A 19,526-nucleotide genomic window follows, 5' to 3' on the forward strand; every position below is an offset into this window, starting at 1 on the left:
CACACATAATTAAAGATAAAATCATTCCAATGCAAGTAAAGTGAAAGCAAGCAGATAGATGTGCAAAAATAAAGTAACGGAAAACACATATGTTTGAATGGATTCGGCCCATTTTAAGGCTGCTATCATCTGCTGCTGTCGGGCTTTTAGCCTAGTAATTTCTTTATATAGGCTGCTGCAACTGACTCGAGGGAGAGTAGTTCACGTTAGGCTTTTTAGCCCAACATCAAATGCGGGAAATGACGAGTCCCTTGGACTCGTATGCGAGATATCATGCATAAAAATAAAAAGAAAAGGGTTAGTATACGATCAATGGATGGTGTTAAAAATGTAAGATATAAACTCAAACAAAACAGCAGAGCGTATATATTCTATGTATATTTGAAGTATACCTTATGTATACATAGGTATACAACCTCATTGCCTCAACAGTATTAAAATACTTATAAGTGTATTGAAAGTATTCCAACCAATCGACTAGGCCAAACACAGCAACTCAATTGTAGATACATCGAAAACAGTAGCAGCAAGGCTTAACACTACATTCTCATCACATGAAATATCTGTTTCCTTTAAAACCAGAGGTTTCTTAAGTATAGCATCGAGATCATATTGTAGCAGCCAGCAATTAACAAAGAAGAACAATTGTTAAGGCTTGAAAAATATACACGGCATAAGAATAATAATTATGAGGTTCACCCTTCATCAGAAAAGAAACTTAAGGCCACAGCATAACTAGACACGACCAAATATAGAGATCAATCAAAGCAGAGGCACAGCAACACAATTTTACAAAGGATGGAAGGCAAAAGTAATCAAAATAAACAAACAACAAACTCGATAGAGAAACAGCCACGATTTAACAGAACATTATTTTCAGAAGCAAGAAAATGACAGCATGGTGATCAATCACATAGGTTTCGGTAACTAGATTCGAAGAAATCCAGTATGTTAAGTTCAGAAACTTGGACAGCCTTAGAGTCATGGCCTACTAATCAAAGAGAGGTTAAATTAATCCCAACTTACTTCGGCTTTCAACCAGCAAAATGGCGGCAAAATAAAAAAAAAAGTGCAGAGTGGACATAGTTCCCTATGTGATGAACTAACACAAATTTCCTATCATTTTCAGTTTCATAAGTCCAGTAACCATATACTCAGACTAAGACACAAGTATTTCAATTCAAAATAAACAAAATCTTAGAGCAGAGTCATTATCAAATCCTACAAGAACATGACAACACACAGACCAATCTGAATGGCTTGAACAAGTCAGTGATAGATTCAGGGGTACAAGGGGACATTACGTAGTTATACAGACCAACACTAACAAACACATTAACATTTGCAAGGCTAGACAGGCCCTTATATTCATACTAAGCTTAAGTGAGTTGAGATAAATAAGGAGGATGCTGATCAAGAAATTATAGTAAAGGTGTATTGACTCAACATAAAACTATTAAGCTATACTTAACAAAGTAGTGTATGAACTACTAAAAACTAACACTGAACATATATGAACAACTAAATCAAGCATAGACGTGCTAATAAATAACTAATACACAGCAAGATTAAAACTTAAACTAAACAAAACCAATATGAACGCATAACACATAAGCAAAAACTAAACTAAATACACAGAAAATACTAAGAACACTAAAAATAAATTAAAATAAATAAAAGGAAAATCTTTACCTTTTGTGTGTGCAATGAACTGGGGTGTCGAAGTCGTCAAATCTACACCCGAACAGATTCAAACCCCAGATCGAAATAGACCCGAAAGTTTTCGTGTGAGAAATGTTTAAGAACAGATAAACAATTGTCAAATGGTACGAAACTTTAAGGTAAGCTACTGATTTCCCAAAAGATCTCTGAAAACGTTGAGTTATCTCCGGCCAAAGTTCACCGGAAAGGAGAAATCAAGTTTTTAAGATTGTTTGTGTTCTTCAAAAACACTGAATCCTCCCCCAAAAAAATGAAAATCGATCCCCCCAATTTTTACATACTCGACTTCGAAATCGTAAAAGAGCAAACAGAAATAAGGTTTTGAATTTTTCACCCCCCCCCCCTCAGACACTGAATAATCCCTTTTAAAACAATGATCCGTCCCCTCCAAAACTGAATAATCTCCCTCAAACGATTCAACTTCGGATCCCATTTATAGGGTTTTGTTTGTATTAAAGTAAGGAGAGGAGCGTGGGAGAGAGACGAAGCGGGGAACAGGCGTGGGGGACAGCGGTGAGTGGAGGCGGCAGAGGCGTGGGGGACCGCAGTGAGTGGGGAGGAGCGTGGTGGCGATGATGGTGATGATGAAAGGGAGAGAGTAGGGTAGAGAGGGAGAGGGAGGCGGAGAAAAGGGAAAAGGAAAGAAAAAGAGAAAGGGATTAAGTTTAGGAAATAAAGGGATGGGCTTGGACCGGGTCGGGTCGGGTCATGGTAATTTTTTTGGGCTGGACAGGGTAAAAGGGTAGTGGGCTGAATTATTTTGGGTAGGGGAATGACGTGGGCTGGTTTGAAATATTGGGGTAAATTAATTAGAGTATGGGCTAATAATTTAGCTGAAAAGAAATTGTTCCTTCCTCCGCTATTTTAATTATTTTTGGGTTTCTAATTTAGTAACTAGTACAATATATTTAATAATTAATATGTAGAAAAAAAATAAGGATTTAACAAAGTGTTATCTTATAATTAATTTAACGAGTCCAAACCCGAAAATGAAGCGATGACGAACATTTAAAATTTGTGATAAAGTAATGCTCGTAATGTTGAAAATAAAAGTAGCGAAAATAATAGTAGTGAAAATAAAGTATTTAGCTCGTTAATAAATTTAGACACCCGAGTAAACTAAAATAAAGGAAGGACAAAATTGAGTGTCAACAGATGCCCATCTTCGACCGGAGATGATGTAAGAGTCTTCGGGTGAAGAAGTTGACGTAGTAGCCAATTTTGTTCCGACCAACAAATACGAACTTGGGAAAATATGGGTTAGGAGAATTGGTGGAAAATATTATGAGATGGAAAGAATTATGGTGAGATTAGGATGTTGGGAAGCGAAAACTGACGGTGTATTGAGAGGTGTTAATGATTTGAAAAGATGTTGGATGAAATGTCATTTGTATCCTCGCGGGTCGTAGACAGATGACGACAGTGTTTGAGAATGGACCGTATGTTTATAGCCTCCTAATTATAAATGTGGTGCACAACACACCTATAAGTAGGACTCTACTAGACACGATGTAAATTCTCCAAAAATGCCCCAGTGTTGAGTTATGGAGACACTGGGATATAGACAAGCTTACAAGATTGTGAAAGGAGTAGATTTAGTAGAGTTTTTTTTTTAGTGGAGGATATGAAAGAGAAATTAACGTATGTATCACGTGTTTGTGGACGTAGGCGGAGTTGAGTTCGAGAGTAGATTCGTGACCTTTGCTTATGAGTTTGATATTCCTCTTCAGCATAGTTGCCCCAGTTCACTGCGTAAGATAAAGTTCCACGTTGCGCTGTGTCTCCGCATGCAGATTGTATTTTCTGTCAAAACTGAAATTCATGTCAAAATCAGTAATAAAGTCTGGGATAAATTTGAAAGTGTAAAACTTATAAATAAATGTAAAAATGATAATAAATATGAGCGCGAGAGTGAGGATGAAGCCGTGTGGCTTATAATGTTGTCTCTGGTTGTCTTCAGGGACTTGAATGAATGTGTGATATATATGCCGAGGATGTAATAATATCTCCAGTTGTATTTGGAGATGTTAATGATAGTGATAAGGCATCCGGCTGTCTTCTAGGACTAGATGATAAATGATGTATGCGGAATTCAAGGTAAAGTCGTTAAAGTTAGTAAAGTGGATGATAAAGTAAAGTAATAAAGTAATGAGTAAAGTAAGTGTATAGCCGTTTGGCTTATGCAGATGAGGCTGTGTAGCCATGTGATGTCTCCGGTTATTTTCGGGACTTGATGATATGATATCTTCAATTGCCTTCGGAGATTTGATGAAGATTCCCGTAAAGTCTGGGGTAAAGTCGTAAAGCGGATGATGTCTCCGGTTGTCTTCGGAGGCTCAATGATAATTCCTGCAAAGTTTCGGATAAAGTCGTTACAGTTTGTAAATGATGTCTCCAGTTGTCCTTGGAGACTTGATGCAATCCTGTAAATTCAGGATAAAATGTAAATGATGTCTCGGTTGTTTTCGAAGATTTAATGATGCAAACCCTGTATAGTTCAGGATAATGTTTCCGGTTGTTTTCGGAAACTTGATGCAATCCTGTAAAGTTCAGGATAAAATGTAAATGATATCTCCGGTTGTTTTCAGAGATTTAATGCAAACCCTGTAAAGTTCAGGATAATGTTTTCGGTTGTTTTCGAAAACTTGATGCAATCCTGTAAAGTTCAGGATAAAATGTAAATGATATCTCTGGTTGTTTTCGGAGATTTAATGCAAACCCTGTAAAGTTCAGGATAATGTCTCCGGTTGTTTTCGGAGACTTGATGTAAATCCTGTAAAGTTCATGATAAAGTAAATGGTAATTGATAAAGTAAAGTGATAGTGTAGTCATTCGGCTAATGGTGTTGATGGTATCGTGACAAGCCGAATTAATGACACGTAATCCTGATTTGATTCGTCTTTAACCTACAAAACAGGTATATTTGTTAACGAAGTCATAAAGTTGTTGTGATAAAATAAAATTAAAGATAAAGTTGGAAATAAAGCCGTTTGGCTTTTGAGGTGAAGCCATAATGAGCCGAAGGATGCTTTTCTGCCATGATTGATAGACTTGACTGTTGATCTCGCGGTTTTAGGTTCCTGCACTCAAAGAAAAATTCTTAGTTTAGGAGGGGGAAGTTGATTCGTGTTGACTCGAAGCTTGACGTTGTTGGCTGCTCCATTCGTCTTATTTGTTTGGATCTTGTGATCTCCGTTCAAGCCTCGGTAGATGAACAGTAGTGAAACAATTGAAAGAAAGTGTTTCATTTGAAAGGTATGTATGTAAGTATATGTATAAGGAAAGATATATACGTAAGTATATGTATATAAGAAAAGATATATGTGTAAATGTATATATATGTAAGTTGTAAAATATTCTGCCAACTTTAGATTGTGACACTTCTAAAGTAATCGGTCTATAATACTTCCTGTCTGGTAACCATAATCTTGTCGATGTCCAACCGTTCTTTTGTCTATATCTTTTCAAAATATGCCCTAGTTTTGGGCTCAGAAGGGTATACTAGACTTATATTCTGGTGTGACTGAACCATGTATAGGTTGCCTACGTATCCCACCAAAGGAATCAGGTCAGAACGTAGTTCGTAAGGTACATAGAAAATGGTTTGAAATTTTCTGATAAAGGGACCGAACCCGATGTGGATTGCCTACGTATCCCACCAAGGGAATCAGGTCAGCGTAGTTCTATTATATAAATGGTAAAAGATTTGTTGGATTTTATCTAAGTGTGACGGACCTGTATGTTGATAGTCTACGAATCCCGCCGAGGGAATCCAGCCATGTGTAGTTCTCCTTGTATAAGGTTTTTTTGGATTCTTTGTTCTAATGCAACCGAACCCTATATGGGCTGCCTACGTATCCCCCATGCGAATCAGGTCAGCGTAGTTCGTATTTGTATTAAAGGAAAGGTTGCAAACTAGGTTGTCTAACCTAATGTCGTACTTTGATTTCTTCTTGAATTGCTAGCATTGAGGTTTATGCCATCACCTATCGGCTATTTCGTTTTCTTTCAACTGGAATCTTGTTTTATCCTCTAAATTCTTTATTATTTTCTCGAGACGTATGTTATTCATTCGTTCATTTTATGTCACAATCATAGAGTTGGCAGTTTTGATAAATAAAGTAGAAACTAACAATAATGGATGATTAAGGAAAATCAGAAATGCATTCATAGTTTTTGCAATTTAAGCTTCCAAAAGATGAAGCAAAACAAACAAAAGTTTTGGGTACGATTCAAACCTCAATTTAAAAAAAAAAACAAGTTCACTACATGTTCATACTACCAAGACTCCCGGCGAATCAGGGACGGAGTACAAGTCCAATTCTTCAGAGTCTCTCCTAGTTCGGCACCCCGTATGGTCGATGTCTCGGTATTGTGAGTAGTTGTAGCAGTAATCTTTATGTGTGTTTGTCTTTGGATTGTTCCCATGGGAGCGACAAAAGTTGATGACATGCCCCTTTCCACCCTTCCAATTGACACACTGGATTCTTTCAAATCTTGGCATCTTCGTGAGCAGGTAAAGGATTGTTGACCGCATTGGGCTTAGCTTCAGCGAGCTGGATCGCTCCTTCCTTGATCAAGGCTTCGATTTTGTTTTTAAGACCAAAGCAATCCTCAGTGTCATGCCCAGCAACTCCAGAATGGTATGCACAACGCTTGGAACCATCAACCATCTTGGAATAGGATCGGGAATTTTCCCTGGTTGTATCAGACCTGCAGCTTTCAGTCTTTCGAATAATTGAGCCAAGGGTTCAGCGATCTGAGTGTACTTACGGGTATTTTTGATGTCATGGTTTGGACAGGCTTTAGGTGTAGTGTGTGGTCGATTTTGGTAAGTTGGAGCTTGGACGGGTTGATATGGACGTGGGTTTTGATGTGAAGGTGCTCGGGGTTGGTAGTAGTTTGCTTGGGTGTTGTAGATAGGGTAAGGAGATAGTGGAGCTTGGTATGGTTCAGGGTAGTGGTAAGGGTAGAAAGGTTGTTGTGGGTGGTTAAAGTATGTAATGGCTTGGCTCGGCTTATGCCCTTGGACGTTCATGACTGCAGCGACATCTTCCTTCTTCTTTTTAACCCCGCCGATAGAACCAGATTGAATAGCTTTGTTTATTGCTTGTAAAGCAATAAGATCCTGAATTCTCCCCGATTTGATTCCTTCTTCTAAGGCTTCTCCCATTCGGACAACTTCTGTGAATTTCTGTCCCATCATACCTATCATTTTCTCATAAAATACGTCAGCCTGGCATTCAATGAAGGTAGCAGTCATTTCTCTATCATTCATCGGAGGTTGAACCCTGGCCGCTTCTGACCTCCAGCGTAACGCATACTCGCGGAACGTCTCAGTTGACTTCTTGGTTAACTTAGTCATGTAGACTCTATCTGGCGTGATATCAGTGTTAAAACTGAATCTGTCCATAAAGTCTTGCGCCATGTCACTCCAACCACACCATTTACGGACGTCCTGTTGTGTATACCAAGTAAGAGCCTCACCAGATAAGCTTCTTATGAAGATTATTTAACAGAACATTATTTTCAGAAGCAAGAAAATGACAGCATGGTGATCAATCACATAGGTTTCGGTAACTAGATTCGAAGAAATCCAGTATGTTAAGTTCAGAAACTTGGACAGCCTTAGAGTCATGGCCTACTAATCAAAGAGAGGTTAAATTAATCCCAACTTACTTCGGCTTTCAACCAGCAAAATGGCGGCAAAATAAAAAAAAGAAGTGCAGAGTGGACATAGTTCCCTATGTGATGAACTAACACAGATTTCCTATCATTTTCAGTTTCATAAGTCCAGTAACCATATACTCAGACTAAGACACAAGTATTTCAATTCAAAATAAACAAAATCTTAGAGCAGAGTCATTATCAAATCCTACAAGAACATGACAACACACAGACCAATCTGAATGGATTGAACAAGTCAGTGATAGATTCAGGGGTACAAGGGGACATTACGTAGTTATACAGACCAACACTAACAAACACATTAACATTTGCAAGGCTAGACAGGCCCTTATATTCATACTAAGCTTAAGTGAGATGAGATAAATAAGGAGGATGCTGATCAAGAAATTATAGTAAAGGCGTATTGACTCAACATAAAACTATTAAGCTATACTTAACAAAGTAGTGTAATCCATACCCCAAACGATTACACTGACATTTTTTATGCCATTTTGATCTGACCCCCCTAGATACTAAACTCAGGCTTGAACATCAATTCGACTATGCCTACTAATAAACCAACAAATGGTGCAACATATAAGCATTTAAGTGGACCAAATGTTAGATAGATTCTTAAGCATGATGATGACAAGGTTAAACTAATAGTAGCATCAAAATAGTCCAAACATTTAAGGCTAGGCACATTTAGGATTAAACCCCTATATGTTTAGCTAAACAGCAACCAGATCTGGATATATAACGATGATGAACCGCTACTAATATTAAGCCAAAATACATAAGCTAAGCAACTATACACCTAGCAGGCCAGTAATTAATATAAGCTAAATAGGCAGTTATGCTAAGATACTACTAATTGATAATGAAGATATATGGCATGCTTACACAAGAAAATTGATTAAACCAAACCAAGTTGATCTAAAAACTAACACTGAACATATATGAACTACTAAATCAAGCATAGACGTGCTAATAAATAACTAACACATAGCAAGATTAAAACTTAAACTAAACAAAACCAATATGAACGCATAACACATAAGCAAAAACTAAAATAAATACACAGAAAATACTAAGAACACTAAATATAAATTAAAATAAATAAAAGGAAAAGCTTTACCTTTTGTGTGTGCAATGAACTGGGGTGTCGAAGTCGTCAAATCTACACCCGAACAGATTCAAACCCCAGATCGAAATAGACCCGAAAGTTTTCGTGTGAGAAATGTTTAAGAACAGATAAACAATTGTCAAATGGTACGAAACTTTAAGGTAAGCTACTGATTTCCCAAAAGATTTCTGAAAACGTTGAGTTATCTCCGACCAAAGTTCACCGGAAAGGAGAAATCAAGTTTTTAAGATTGTTTGTGTTCTTCAAAAACACTGAATCCTCCCCCAAAAAAATGAAAATCGATCCCCCCAATTTTTACATACTCGACTTCGAAATCGTAAAAGAGCAAACAGAAATAAGGTTTTGAATTTTTCACCCCCCCCCCCCCCCTCAGACACTGAATAATCCCTTTTAAAACAATGATCCGTCCCCTCCAAAACTGAATAATCTCCCTCAAACGATTCAACTTCGGATCCCATTTATAGGGTTTTGTTTGTATTAAAGTAAGGAGAGGAGCGTGGGAGAGAGACGAAGCGGGGAACAGGCGTGGGGGACAGCGGTGAGTGGAGGCGGCAGAGGCGTGGGGGACCGCAGTGAGTGGGGAGGAGCGTGGTGGCGATGATGATGATGATGAAAGGGAGAGAGTAGGGTAGAGAGGGAGAGGGCGGCGGAGAAAAGGGAAAAGGAAAGAGAAAGAGAAAGAGAAAGGGATTAGGTTTAGGAAATAAAGGGATGGGCTTGGACCAGGTCGGGTCGGGTCATGGTAATTTTTTTGGGCTGGACCGGGTAAAAGGGTAGTGGGCTGAATTATTTTGGGTAGGGGAATGACGTGGGCTGGTCTGAAATATTGGGGTAAATTAATTAGAGTATGGGCTAATAATTTAGCTGAAAAGAAATTGTTCCTTCCTCCGCTATTTTAATTATTTTTGGGTTTCTAATTTAGTAACTAGTACAATATATTTAATAATTAATATGTAGAAAAAAAAAATAAGGATTTAACAAAGTGTTATCTTATAATTAATTTAACGAGTCCAAACCCGAAAATGAAACGATGACGAACATTTAAAATTTGTGATAAAGTAATGCTCGTAATGTTGAAAATAAAAGTAGCGAAAATAATAGTAGTGAAAATAAAGTATTTAGCTCGTCAATAAATTTAGACGCCCGAGTAAATTAAAATAAAGAAAGGATAAAATTGAGTGTCAACAAGAGGTTCAACTGAAGCTTTTCATTGAACTTAGCAACACCGTGATTAGGCCACACCCTTGTCGTTTGGTAACTAGTTAGAGTTATGCAGGTGTTAGTAATACAAGAATTAATTATGAGGAAATCCATGTATTATTTTATGCAGATACTAATTATGCAGAGTTTAGTTATATGTACTAAGTATTCCACATTCTATCATGCATTAAATAAATACATAACTTATACATGTACTAGTTATGCAAGTTCCTAAATTGCACTAAATACTATATAAATGTTATACATGAATAACTTACCTCCTAACTAGCTATCAAACATGGTATTACTTATGCGGGATTTAATACTTGCATAACTCAGCTCCAAACCAGCTACCTACATTACTTTTTGTGACAAATTAAACCTTTATAATCACTACTTTTTTCTATTTGATATAAACATAACTCCCTTAAAATCTTAACCCATCTATATATACAAGTCAGACGACATGTTAATCATCCCTGATCACTATTACTTAACTATCTGGAAAAAAAAATTAAACTCAGCTGATATGATCAAATGAAAAAGAGGAAGCAATTAAGACTTACGGGAAAGCCATTAACGCTGATACGGGAATGGTGTGTGTGAGCAGAGCAGTGATGAAGTCTGAGAAGTGAGAGTGTTTGGCAAGATGGAGGTCCCAAATAGTTATGTAGTGCCAAAAGTCAATGAGTTTCCAAAAGGAAAAGAAAAAGGTCCACTAGGAAATTAAGTTTGACAGCATGAGAATATTATTTGGCAAGATGGAGGTCCAAATTAAATAGTTATGTAATGTCATTAAGTTTCCAAAAGGGAAAAGGTCCGATAGGAAATAATTAAGTTCGACGGCTTGACAACATTGTTTGGCAAGATAGAGGTTTAACTAGTTATGTAATGTCAAGTCACTCATTTATAGGGAAAAATGGTCAATTAACCTTTTTTCTACAGGGAAAAGGATCGATTTTATCATTCGTTGTATCATTGGTCTAAAAATACTTCATCCGTTATCTATAGCTCTCCTCCGTTAGGACTGTCTAAGGTGGATGCCACGCGGCATTGACATTTTGATAAGGCACGCGGCATGCCACCTCAATGCCCCAACTCATTTACCCTTTCTCTCTACTTGTTCTTACACCACTACACCACTGGTATTTAACTATCTAATTAACTTAGAAGTATTATGTGCACGATTGACTGGATTTTGGCCAATTGATTCAAGTCTGTAACATTTTCTTTCTTAATGTCCGTAAATTTGCAGTGTAATAAATTCAGAAAGATGAACAACTTAGTCGTAATTGGGAAGACACTACTAAAAAACTGGCAAAAATCGACGAACAAAAACCTACGGAAAAATTCCGTCAGTTTTTTGACAATTTTTTAAAATCTTTTTTTTTAAGAAAACCGACGGATTGCGTCGGTTATTTTTCCCGCAAAAATGCGCCAAAAATATAATTACTTTTTATATTATTTTCTATCCGTCGGTTTTTTATTTTTATTTTTTATATTAAAAAATCGACGGAGTTCGTCGGTTTTTAGCAAAAAAAACAGCATAAATTAAATCAATGTAAGTATTTGATCAAAGAATATGAGTGGTCTAATGGTAGAGCCCTTTAATGCCACGGGACATACCCGGGTTTGATTCCAAGTAGCTACATTTCATTGTTTTATTTTAAAAAAAAACCGACACAGTGCGTTGATTTTTGAAAAGCGACGTAACGTAAACTGACGGACTGCGATTTTTGCCTTTTTTTTAGTAGTGATATATACTAACATAGATAAATGATAAAGAAGACTTTGACAGTGAAGCAGAAGATGATGCAAAGTGTTTTGTAGCCAAGGAGAGATGGTTGGCATTCCACGAATAGAAATGTTGTAAAGGAAATTCTATCATCAGACATTAATTAGCTGATTTTTGCTTTCATTGTCATCATTCTCAAAGCATTTAACCACCAAAAAGTTTGATTTAGTAGGCGTTTGGCCATAAGAATTATTCACTTTATTTCGGATTTTTTTTCCACTTTTTTCACTTTTCAGCATTTGGCCATAAGAATTCCGAATACAACTTGAAGTTGTATTCCGGAATACCAAAAACTCAAAAAACTTGTTTTTAAAAAAAAATCACTTTTTTACAACTACATTTCACAAAAAATTACAATTTCAAAAACTATGGCCAACTCCAACTCCAAATTTCCAAAAAAAGTGATTTTTTTTTTATTTCTATGGACAAACGGGGTCTTAAAGTTTTGAAAAATTATATCAGTATATAATTATAATTTCTTCTGGACATAATTACTTGATCGAAAAAGAAAAACAAAGAATCAAATTTAATTAAGTTTCAAGATCGAAATTGAAAAAGAAACGATCAAAATAGTCCTTGACGTATAGTGGTTGGACTATTTTGGTCAGTGGCATGTACCACTTGATGAATATAGTCTGATATATGCATATAAAAGGTGAACATTTTTAGTCCTAACCCATAAACTTAACACTTCGTACTCTAAAAATATTGTTAAATTTAACGGTTAAACTGATAAACTTAGTTTCACCGAAGATTTGTGCATCTGATTCCAATCACTACAAGAATCTTTTTTGAAATCTTCTAATAGCATGTTTGGCCAAGCTTCTAAAATCAGCTTATTTTTAAAAGTACTTTTTAAAAAAACAATTTTAGCGAAAAACAGTTTGTGTTTGGCCAATTAATTAAAAAAACACTTTTAACCAGCAATTAGTGTTTGGCCAAGCTTTTAAAAAGTGCTTCTATTTGTATTTTTCTCAAAAGTACTTTTGGGCAAAAACTGTTTTTTTAATAGTTTGTTGGGCCAAGCTTCTAAAAACAGCTTATTTTAAAAAGTATTTTTTTCAAAAAGTACTTTTGGCTAAAAACATTTGGTTTTGGCCAATTAATTTAAAAAGTACTTTTGTTCAGCATTAGTGTTTAGCCAAGCTATTAAAAAGTGCTTTTTCTATGTGTATTTTTCTCAAAAATACTTTTCAAAAAAATGTTTTTGGGCAAAAACTATTTTTTCTTAACTTCTGAAAAACTGCTTCTGCTACTCCCCAAAAACACTTATTTTCTCCCAAAAGCACTTATTTTCTTCCAAAAGCTTGGCCAAACACCTCACTTTTTTTAAAATAAGCACTTATTGAAAATATAAGTACTTTTGGGGGAAAAATAAGCTTAGCCAAACAGGCTATTTAGCTTCTGAAAAACTGTTTCTGCTACTCCCCAAAAGCACTTATTTTCTCTCAAAAGCTTGGCTAAACACCTCACTTTTTTTCAAATAAGCACTTATTGAAAAAATAAATACTTTTGGGAAAAAAATAAGTTTGGCCAAACAGGCTATAAGTCCAAAAATAAAGTCCAACCGCTATACATTAAGAATCATTTTCTTGAAATTAAAACAAGTGCGAAAATTTCATTTTCGCTCTAAAAATTTTGAGGTTAATTTACTGATACTCCTAACGGACATCTTTTATTATCGAAAATTTCTTTTTTCTTATGTTAAGTAGAATGACATTCATAATAATGCGATTCTTTTGTCAAATATGTCGTTCCCAATGCTCTTGTACATCACTACATCAGCCATTATAGAAAAATTAGGCGAAATTGAACAATCTTTTGATCATTGTTTTAAAAGGCAGTGTCAGGACTCGCCCCGAGGCTCGTCTCGGGGCAGGGCAGTGGCAAAACGCCCTGAGGCTAACGTGCGGGGCTTAGTTCTTATGAGGCTTACGCCCTAAGCGCCCAACCGTACGCCCTAAACACGCCTAACGCCCAACGCCCAGGGCTCGCCTAACAGTTCTTACACAAATTATATTTTAAATTCCTTAATTAAAATCATTCACCCTCATAATTGTTTAACAAAATAATGATACTTAATAGTTTTTCATCTATAGAAATAGAAGATTGGGTGTAACTCATATAACAAGTCATAGTATTGGATATTTACTATTTGAGAAAGTCGTGAGGGTGAATATCACTTAATTTTAAAAAAAAAAAACACATAGCGAAATTGTACATTTTCACTTGTCATTGGTCATAAGTCCTATGTATCAGAATTATCATATAATTTTATTTTTTGTTCATGAAGAAGTTATGTTTTAATTGTAATATTGATAAATTTTATTGATTATTTGCTTATAGGGAGATAAAATGAATAGTATGATAGTAATAGTGTTTTAAGAAACTATGTTTTTTTCCGTGTTTGAAAGTTAAAATGTTAGAATTGATTTGCATTTCATAATAGCTTTTATTTCATTGTATTGTTTATACATGTAAAATTATGTTATATATAATTACAAGTTATAAGCGGTGTATAATGGATTGCTTTGATAATTTTTTTGTGAGGATCCGCGCGCGCGCGCACACACACATATATATATATTTCATTTATTTACAGTTTTCTTTTATTTTGTTTATGTAATTTCACCTATTTAAAAATATTAATTGTAATTATATTATTTTAAGAAATACTAAAAAATAAATACCCATGGGGCTTACGCCCCGTGCCTCGAGGCGTATGTAAAACGCCCCGCCTTACGCCCCCGCCTTACGCCCCCGCCTTTTAAAACACTGCTTTTGATACAGAAAAATTTACTGAATTTCCGTAATATCATTTTCTCTACTACTTTCGAAAATATCCCTATTCATAGATCCGAAATATACATCTATGAATTGATCGTTTTTTTATCCAATCCACAGATATCAATAGAAAAGACAAATCCCTTATGATACACCCAGATCCGGCTAGGCCATTGATAGAGTGAGTACAAATTTGACTGATTTTTTTTTTTTGGGTTATAAAAAGTAGTTTAGTAAGATGCAACAAAATAAAAGTTAAACGACCATTCATGACATTACAGGCAACAGAACTTCCAATATATGAAACTGATATCTATGATTATCCAAGTCTCTAGCAGAAAAATACAATCCAAATACTACTGATAAAGAAAAACACACAACCACTTTATTAATTATTACTGATGCATAACATTATACAACTCCATGACATGTTTGGTACCAAAGGCGCCAGCCTGTATGATTTTCACCAATGTTTGATCATGGTTTCTTCAAGTTTTAGGCCTGCTGTAAAAATATAGTGAAATGTCTCAGCAGCTATATATAAAAATTCTCAAAGCAAAAAAAGCAAAAGAAATCGTGTTCTATTATAAAACAGGTACCAGAAACCGATCCTTGTAGTATTCAACCAGTTTCTTCGGATCCACGACTTTTGTCTGCTTGTAACAATCAAGCTTGTTCACTTCCTGTGAAATGTTTATAAAACACAATTAAGAAGACAGCTCTGTGCACGAAGTATCCCTCGTTCACACAGGGTTCGGGATAATCAAGGACCGCAGCCCGAGGTCTGCAATGTAGGCACCCTACCATGACGCACAATAATTGACAGTTCGAACCTTTTATCTATAAAGCATACAAAAACAACTTTCCAGTTGCTTCAAGGCTTCTACACAGTATAAAGGAGAAATTACACACGAAAAATACGAAACAAGTGGTTCAATCGCTATTAGTTACAACTTTACACTCTTAATTATAATTCTATTTATCTGAGGCACCAATCAGCTAGCCTTGAAGTTTAACCTATTACCAAAAGAATAAAAGGTAGCTTTTCTTAACACTTCATCACAGATATTGGGAGTTTAGTTGCATCTTTACACTTGATTATAATATTATCTATCTAATTCACCTACCAGTTGTAGCCTTGGAGTTTAACCTATCAACAAAAGAAAGAAAAGTCATTCTTTCTTAACAGTTTCTAGCATTAGCCTCTACGCTTTACAAATGAACATTCCACGATACAACTTTTCATACAAGTAAAATTTTGTTTAAGATTAAAACTCTGTACAAAACCAACAACATACCCAGTGTGAAGACTAATACTCTGTATATAATATTAATCATACCTCGATCAATTTGGCTAGTTTTGGCCTCCCAGATGTGATGTCGTAGTTAAACACCTCTTTCAAGAAAATTTGGAACCTTTCGATGAACGGAACATATGCTATGCCAACCTAGCACAATGGAGTTTCCATTTCAGTACACTACTATGAAATTTAAATTAGGGAAAACAAAAAACATCCACACTGCTCTGTACTCATTCTCGAGTATGTTTTATGGCAAACAAAATAAATAAAGTAAATGACCTGACTGAATTCATGACCAAGGAAGAAAGGTCCATCGTCAAATTTGTGGAGAGCCTTTTCTAGGTAATCGAATTGTGCTCCTGGTACAAGTGTGAATACCGTTTACATGAGAAATATTTAACAAAGAAAACATACTGAGTTTCCAAGAAAAAAGCTCAAAACTCACCAGCCAGTGTCTGTGCATCTCTTTTGAATGATCCGTATACTTCTGGGACAAACGTGTTACTATAAGCTATCAATTCTTCAGCAAATTTCCGCTTTTCAGGATCCTGCAGCAATTTGCTATAATTATTATCAATTTACAACTTATGATTTTCCTAGACAGACAGGCAAAGAATGAACTTTTGCAACTTACATCCGGCAAAAGTGATGGTCCTTCAAAGTTACTATCAATATATTTAATCAGATCCAAACTCTCTCCGATCACTTTGTTGTCGTGCTCTAATGAGGGAACCTGCAAGGGGTAGAATAAATAAATTGCTAGAAGCAAAAGAAAATGCTCTCATGAAAATTTAAACTTTCACTTGCGTCAAAGTCCTTCTATAAAAGCTTATGTGCCAACTGGATGATAGATAAAACTAGAGCGATTATGCACTGGCTTAGTCAATAATCACTGAATTCGGAAAGGAATAGCGAACCTTTTTCAAAAATTCATGTACATTTTCTTCAATAGTTTTCATACAATTTAACGAGGCCAAATGCCTTATGTCAAAATCTTAGCTCAAGATTTTCGCTTGGTGTGCTTAAGTGAATTGGGAGAGTGAAAATGAATGTTGTTTGTGTGGAAGAACTACCTTATTTGGGGCGTAAACTTTTTCCTTGTACCAAGCAGGCCTGTTCTGAAGATCAATTGGAACTAACTTGATCTTGTCTTGCAAACCCTGTAAGTCAAAATGTTTGAAAATTTATCTAGGTAATCAGGTCAGTTGCCATGTATAAGAACACATCAACTGAAAAATTTCAAGATGGATATATATTAGTTCCAATTTGGAATAATAAAAGGCATCAATAAGATCAACATTTCCAAGTAGCACTCCTTTTTTAACCCCATAATTTTTACACCAAACATGGATATGTATGTGAAAACTCATTAAAGTTTTAACGAATATTCAAATCTAAACCCATAATTTTAAGAGTATAATAAGTTCAATGCTAAGAACCTTAAATGTTAAACCTATCAATTTACCCTTGGATCAAGGAGCCGGGAAAACATAATTTCAACGTAATAGCATGGAGAACGAGTCTTGACACAAGAGTAAAGTTGTTTCTTTGGTGACCTTTAGGTCACCGGTTTAAAAGCGTGAAAAAAGCCTCCTCGAAGAAATGCAAATGCAGGATGCATAAAATATTTGCCATTTTACCCCGAGCCCAGCACTAGCTGGATAGCACTTATGCACAGGTCCAATATTCATATTAGACAGAATGAAGCAGTACATAGGGAGTTGTTTGGTTTAGAGACAAGTTATGTAAGGATTCTTATGTTACCTTCTACCCCACATAAAATAATGCATAGATAACTTATGCATGTATTAGTTAGTTAAGCAGGCAACGAAAATGCTTAACTAAACAATATATTATACAACGCTGAAGGTAACCGAGCATTAATTATACAAATGTAGAGTTTTATGCATGTATATAACATCTTAATAGTTAATAGTGCAACCAAACGAGGACTAAATTTAGAAAGAGCAAAATTGAACATAAACCCGTACTTAGCCAGATTAAGAACCAGTAGTAAAAAGGCGAACCTTAACATTCCTGGTAATCCAGGCACGCTGAGCAAAGGGGCACTGATAATTGATGTACAACCTTCAGAGAAGACAATAAACTCAGATCACAATCTTCACCTCAGATAAATAACAACGTAACATCGACAAAGAATACATTTTTCTTAAGCCAGACAATAAAGAAATTAAAAGAAAGGTAATAAAACCTGGTAGTTCCATCGAAGAGAGACGGGGGTTGGGAAGTAGAATCAAGAACTGGTGGTAGAACTTCTTGTACACTTCTGTAAAATAAAAGAATAACCCCATCAACATCCATATCAATAGCAAGCTGAAAAAATCTAACTTACATACAACATACATATACAACCATCACTGAATCCAAAATATTTGTGCCGGTAAGAGATAGTAGATACTCCAAGAAACTAAAAACATTAGTTAGCTCGGACACGGATTATTGTAAAAAGATAATACTAATAATTAACGAAGGAGATTAAACTGAACCGTTCAGTTGAACTTAGCACCACCTATAAGTCTCTAACTAGGCAACCCCCCTTACCCCCTCTTTGGATGGTTGTTTCCAGTGGTTCATTATTCTTAAATTATATTATATTTATGGTGTCGTAAATTCGTTGTAATTTTGTGATTATACAACCAAGAAAAAGCTCAATTTTTGTACCCATGAATTTGATGATTTTGGTGTGATTACTAATTTCATTTAGTAACATTAAACCCAAATATTGTATTCTTTTTTTTTTAATGACATGGGAACCGCAGCCTCTACCCTTCGGGTGCGCACAGGTAAACTCAGCTCCTGTGCAATAGCTCGTAAATCACAAAAGAGAGGTAACCACACTAGACAAGCCTCGTGCGACAAGCTCGACCCAGAAAGCAAATCTCCTGTTGTCGTAGGTAGGGGGTTTCGCACCTGAGACCTCCATTATGAAAGCTTCATGCTCAACCAACTGAGTCATCCAACTATTGTATTCATTAATGCATTATAATACAATACGATACTGTACAATACGAAGACTTTACTGTAACGACCATCCTAACATAGGGTTAGGTGATGTATCGCCAATTACTTTTTGTGATAACTTTTTTAATCACTACTTAATATATAAATATAAGTCCTTTTAAAACCCTAAGCGTAACTCCCTTAAATCACTCATGCCCTGGGTGGACATCTAAACGTGACCAATTTAATATTAGGCAATATTAAAAATAAAAAAATAAACCTTGAACCTAGATAGTTTTTAATTAACTATTTGGAACAAATTAATTAAACACAGGTGATGATAAAAAATAGGAAGGTAATTAAGACTTACGTGGCAGCCATTGATGCTGATTTTTCTGCTATGAACGAAATATACTGGAAATGTAATGTAAATTGATGAGTATTAGAAATTGACAATTGGATTTTGAGAGCTTTATATAGGATACGAGAATTTGTGGAAAAGAACAATATAGGATATGAGAATAATGTGTGAGCAGAGCAGTGAACGGAATGAACGGTGAGGATGAGTGCAACGAAGAGGATCTTTGAGAGTTATCGAATAGGCTTATGTCATTACTCGCGCAACAATGATGACATTTTTTGTAGAAACTAGTTTAGTGTACGCGTTTTGCGCGTGAATTCTGTGTTTGTTAATAAAAACTGTATAGAATATTGATGTAATTATAAATATAATCTATTTAACTTAATAGAAATGAACTATCAAGATTAATAAGATACAACCAAATAGCGTTTGTGTACTTCATAAAATAAAAGTGATGTAATTATAAGTATATTTATCTAACTTAATCTAATTGTTCATATTTATGTAATCACTCCAATTCAAAATATTTACGAAACCGTCAAAATTCACATGTTCTAACCTTAAATAACCAGTGTATTTGTTTGTAGG

The 19,526-nt window shown here is 35.5% G+C and overlaps 2 protein-coding genes across 4 annotated transcripts; both read right to left on the reverse strand.

Annotated features, from left to right (window-relative positions):
• Positions 1 to 5,796: 5,796 nt before the first annotated feature.
• LOC132633698 (uncharacterized) lies at positions 5,797 to 8,905 on the reverse strand. Its single transcript, XM_060350206.1, has 2 exons — positions 8,528 to 8,905; positions 5,797 to 7,180 (listed from the first exon to the last, which is right to left on the reverse strand). The coding sequence occupies exon 2, from the start codon at positions 7,148 to 7,150 to the stop codon at positions 6,299 to 6,301; it is 852 nt and encodes a 283-aa protein (XP_060206189.1). The 5' UTR covers positions 7,151 to 7,180; positions 8,528 to 8,905; the 3' UTR covers positions 5,797 to 6,298.
• Positions 8,906 to 14,550: 5,645 nt separating this feature from the next.
• On the reverse strand, positions 14,551 to 19,117 carry LOC132630128 (glutathione S-transferase L3-like). 3 transcript variants are annotated; one of them, XM_060345679.1, is made up of 10 exons: positions 18,948 to 19,117; positions 17,829 to 17,903; positions 17,644 to 17,704; positions 16,690 to 16,776; positions 16,251 to 16,349; positions 16,062 to 16,164; positions 15,896 to 15,975; positions 15,656 to 15,763; positions 14,915 to 14,998; positions 14,551 to 14,816 (listed from the first exon to the last, which is right to left on the reverse strand). In XM_060345679.1, the coding sequence occupies exons 1-10, from the start codon at positions 18,956 to 18,958 to the stop codon at positions 14,811 to 14,813; spliced, it is 714 nt and encodes a 237-aa protein (XP_060201662.1). In that variant the 5' UTR covers positions 18,959 to 19,117; the 3' UTR covers positions 14,551 to 14,810. The 3 variants fall into 3 exon arrangements, with proteins under 3 accessions (XP_060201662.1, XP_060201661.1, XP_060201660.1); XM_060345678.1 differs by having other exon boundaries at positions 14,551 to 14,819; positions 17,829 to 17,900; positions 18,948 to 19,116; XM_060345677.1 differs by having other exon boundaries at positions 14,551 to 14,819; positions 18,948 to 19,114.
• Positions 19,118 to 19,526: the final 409 nt, after the last annotated feature.

Source organism: Lycium barbarum, chromosome 3 (genome assembly GCF_019175385.1).
Source record: "Lycium barbarum isolate Lr01 chromosome 3, ASM1917538v2, whole genome shotgun sequence".
NCBI classification, from domain to species: Eukaryota; Viridiplantae; Streptophyta; class Magnoliopsida; order Solanales; family Solanaceae; genus Lycium; species Lycium barbarum.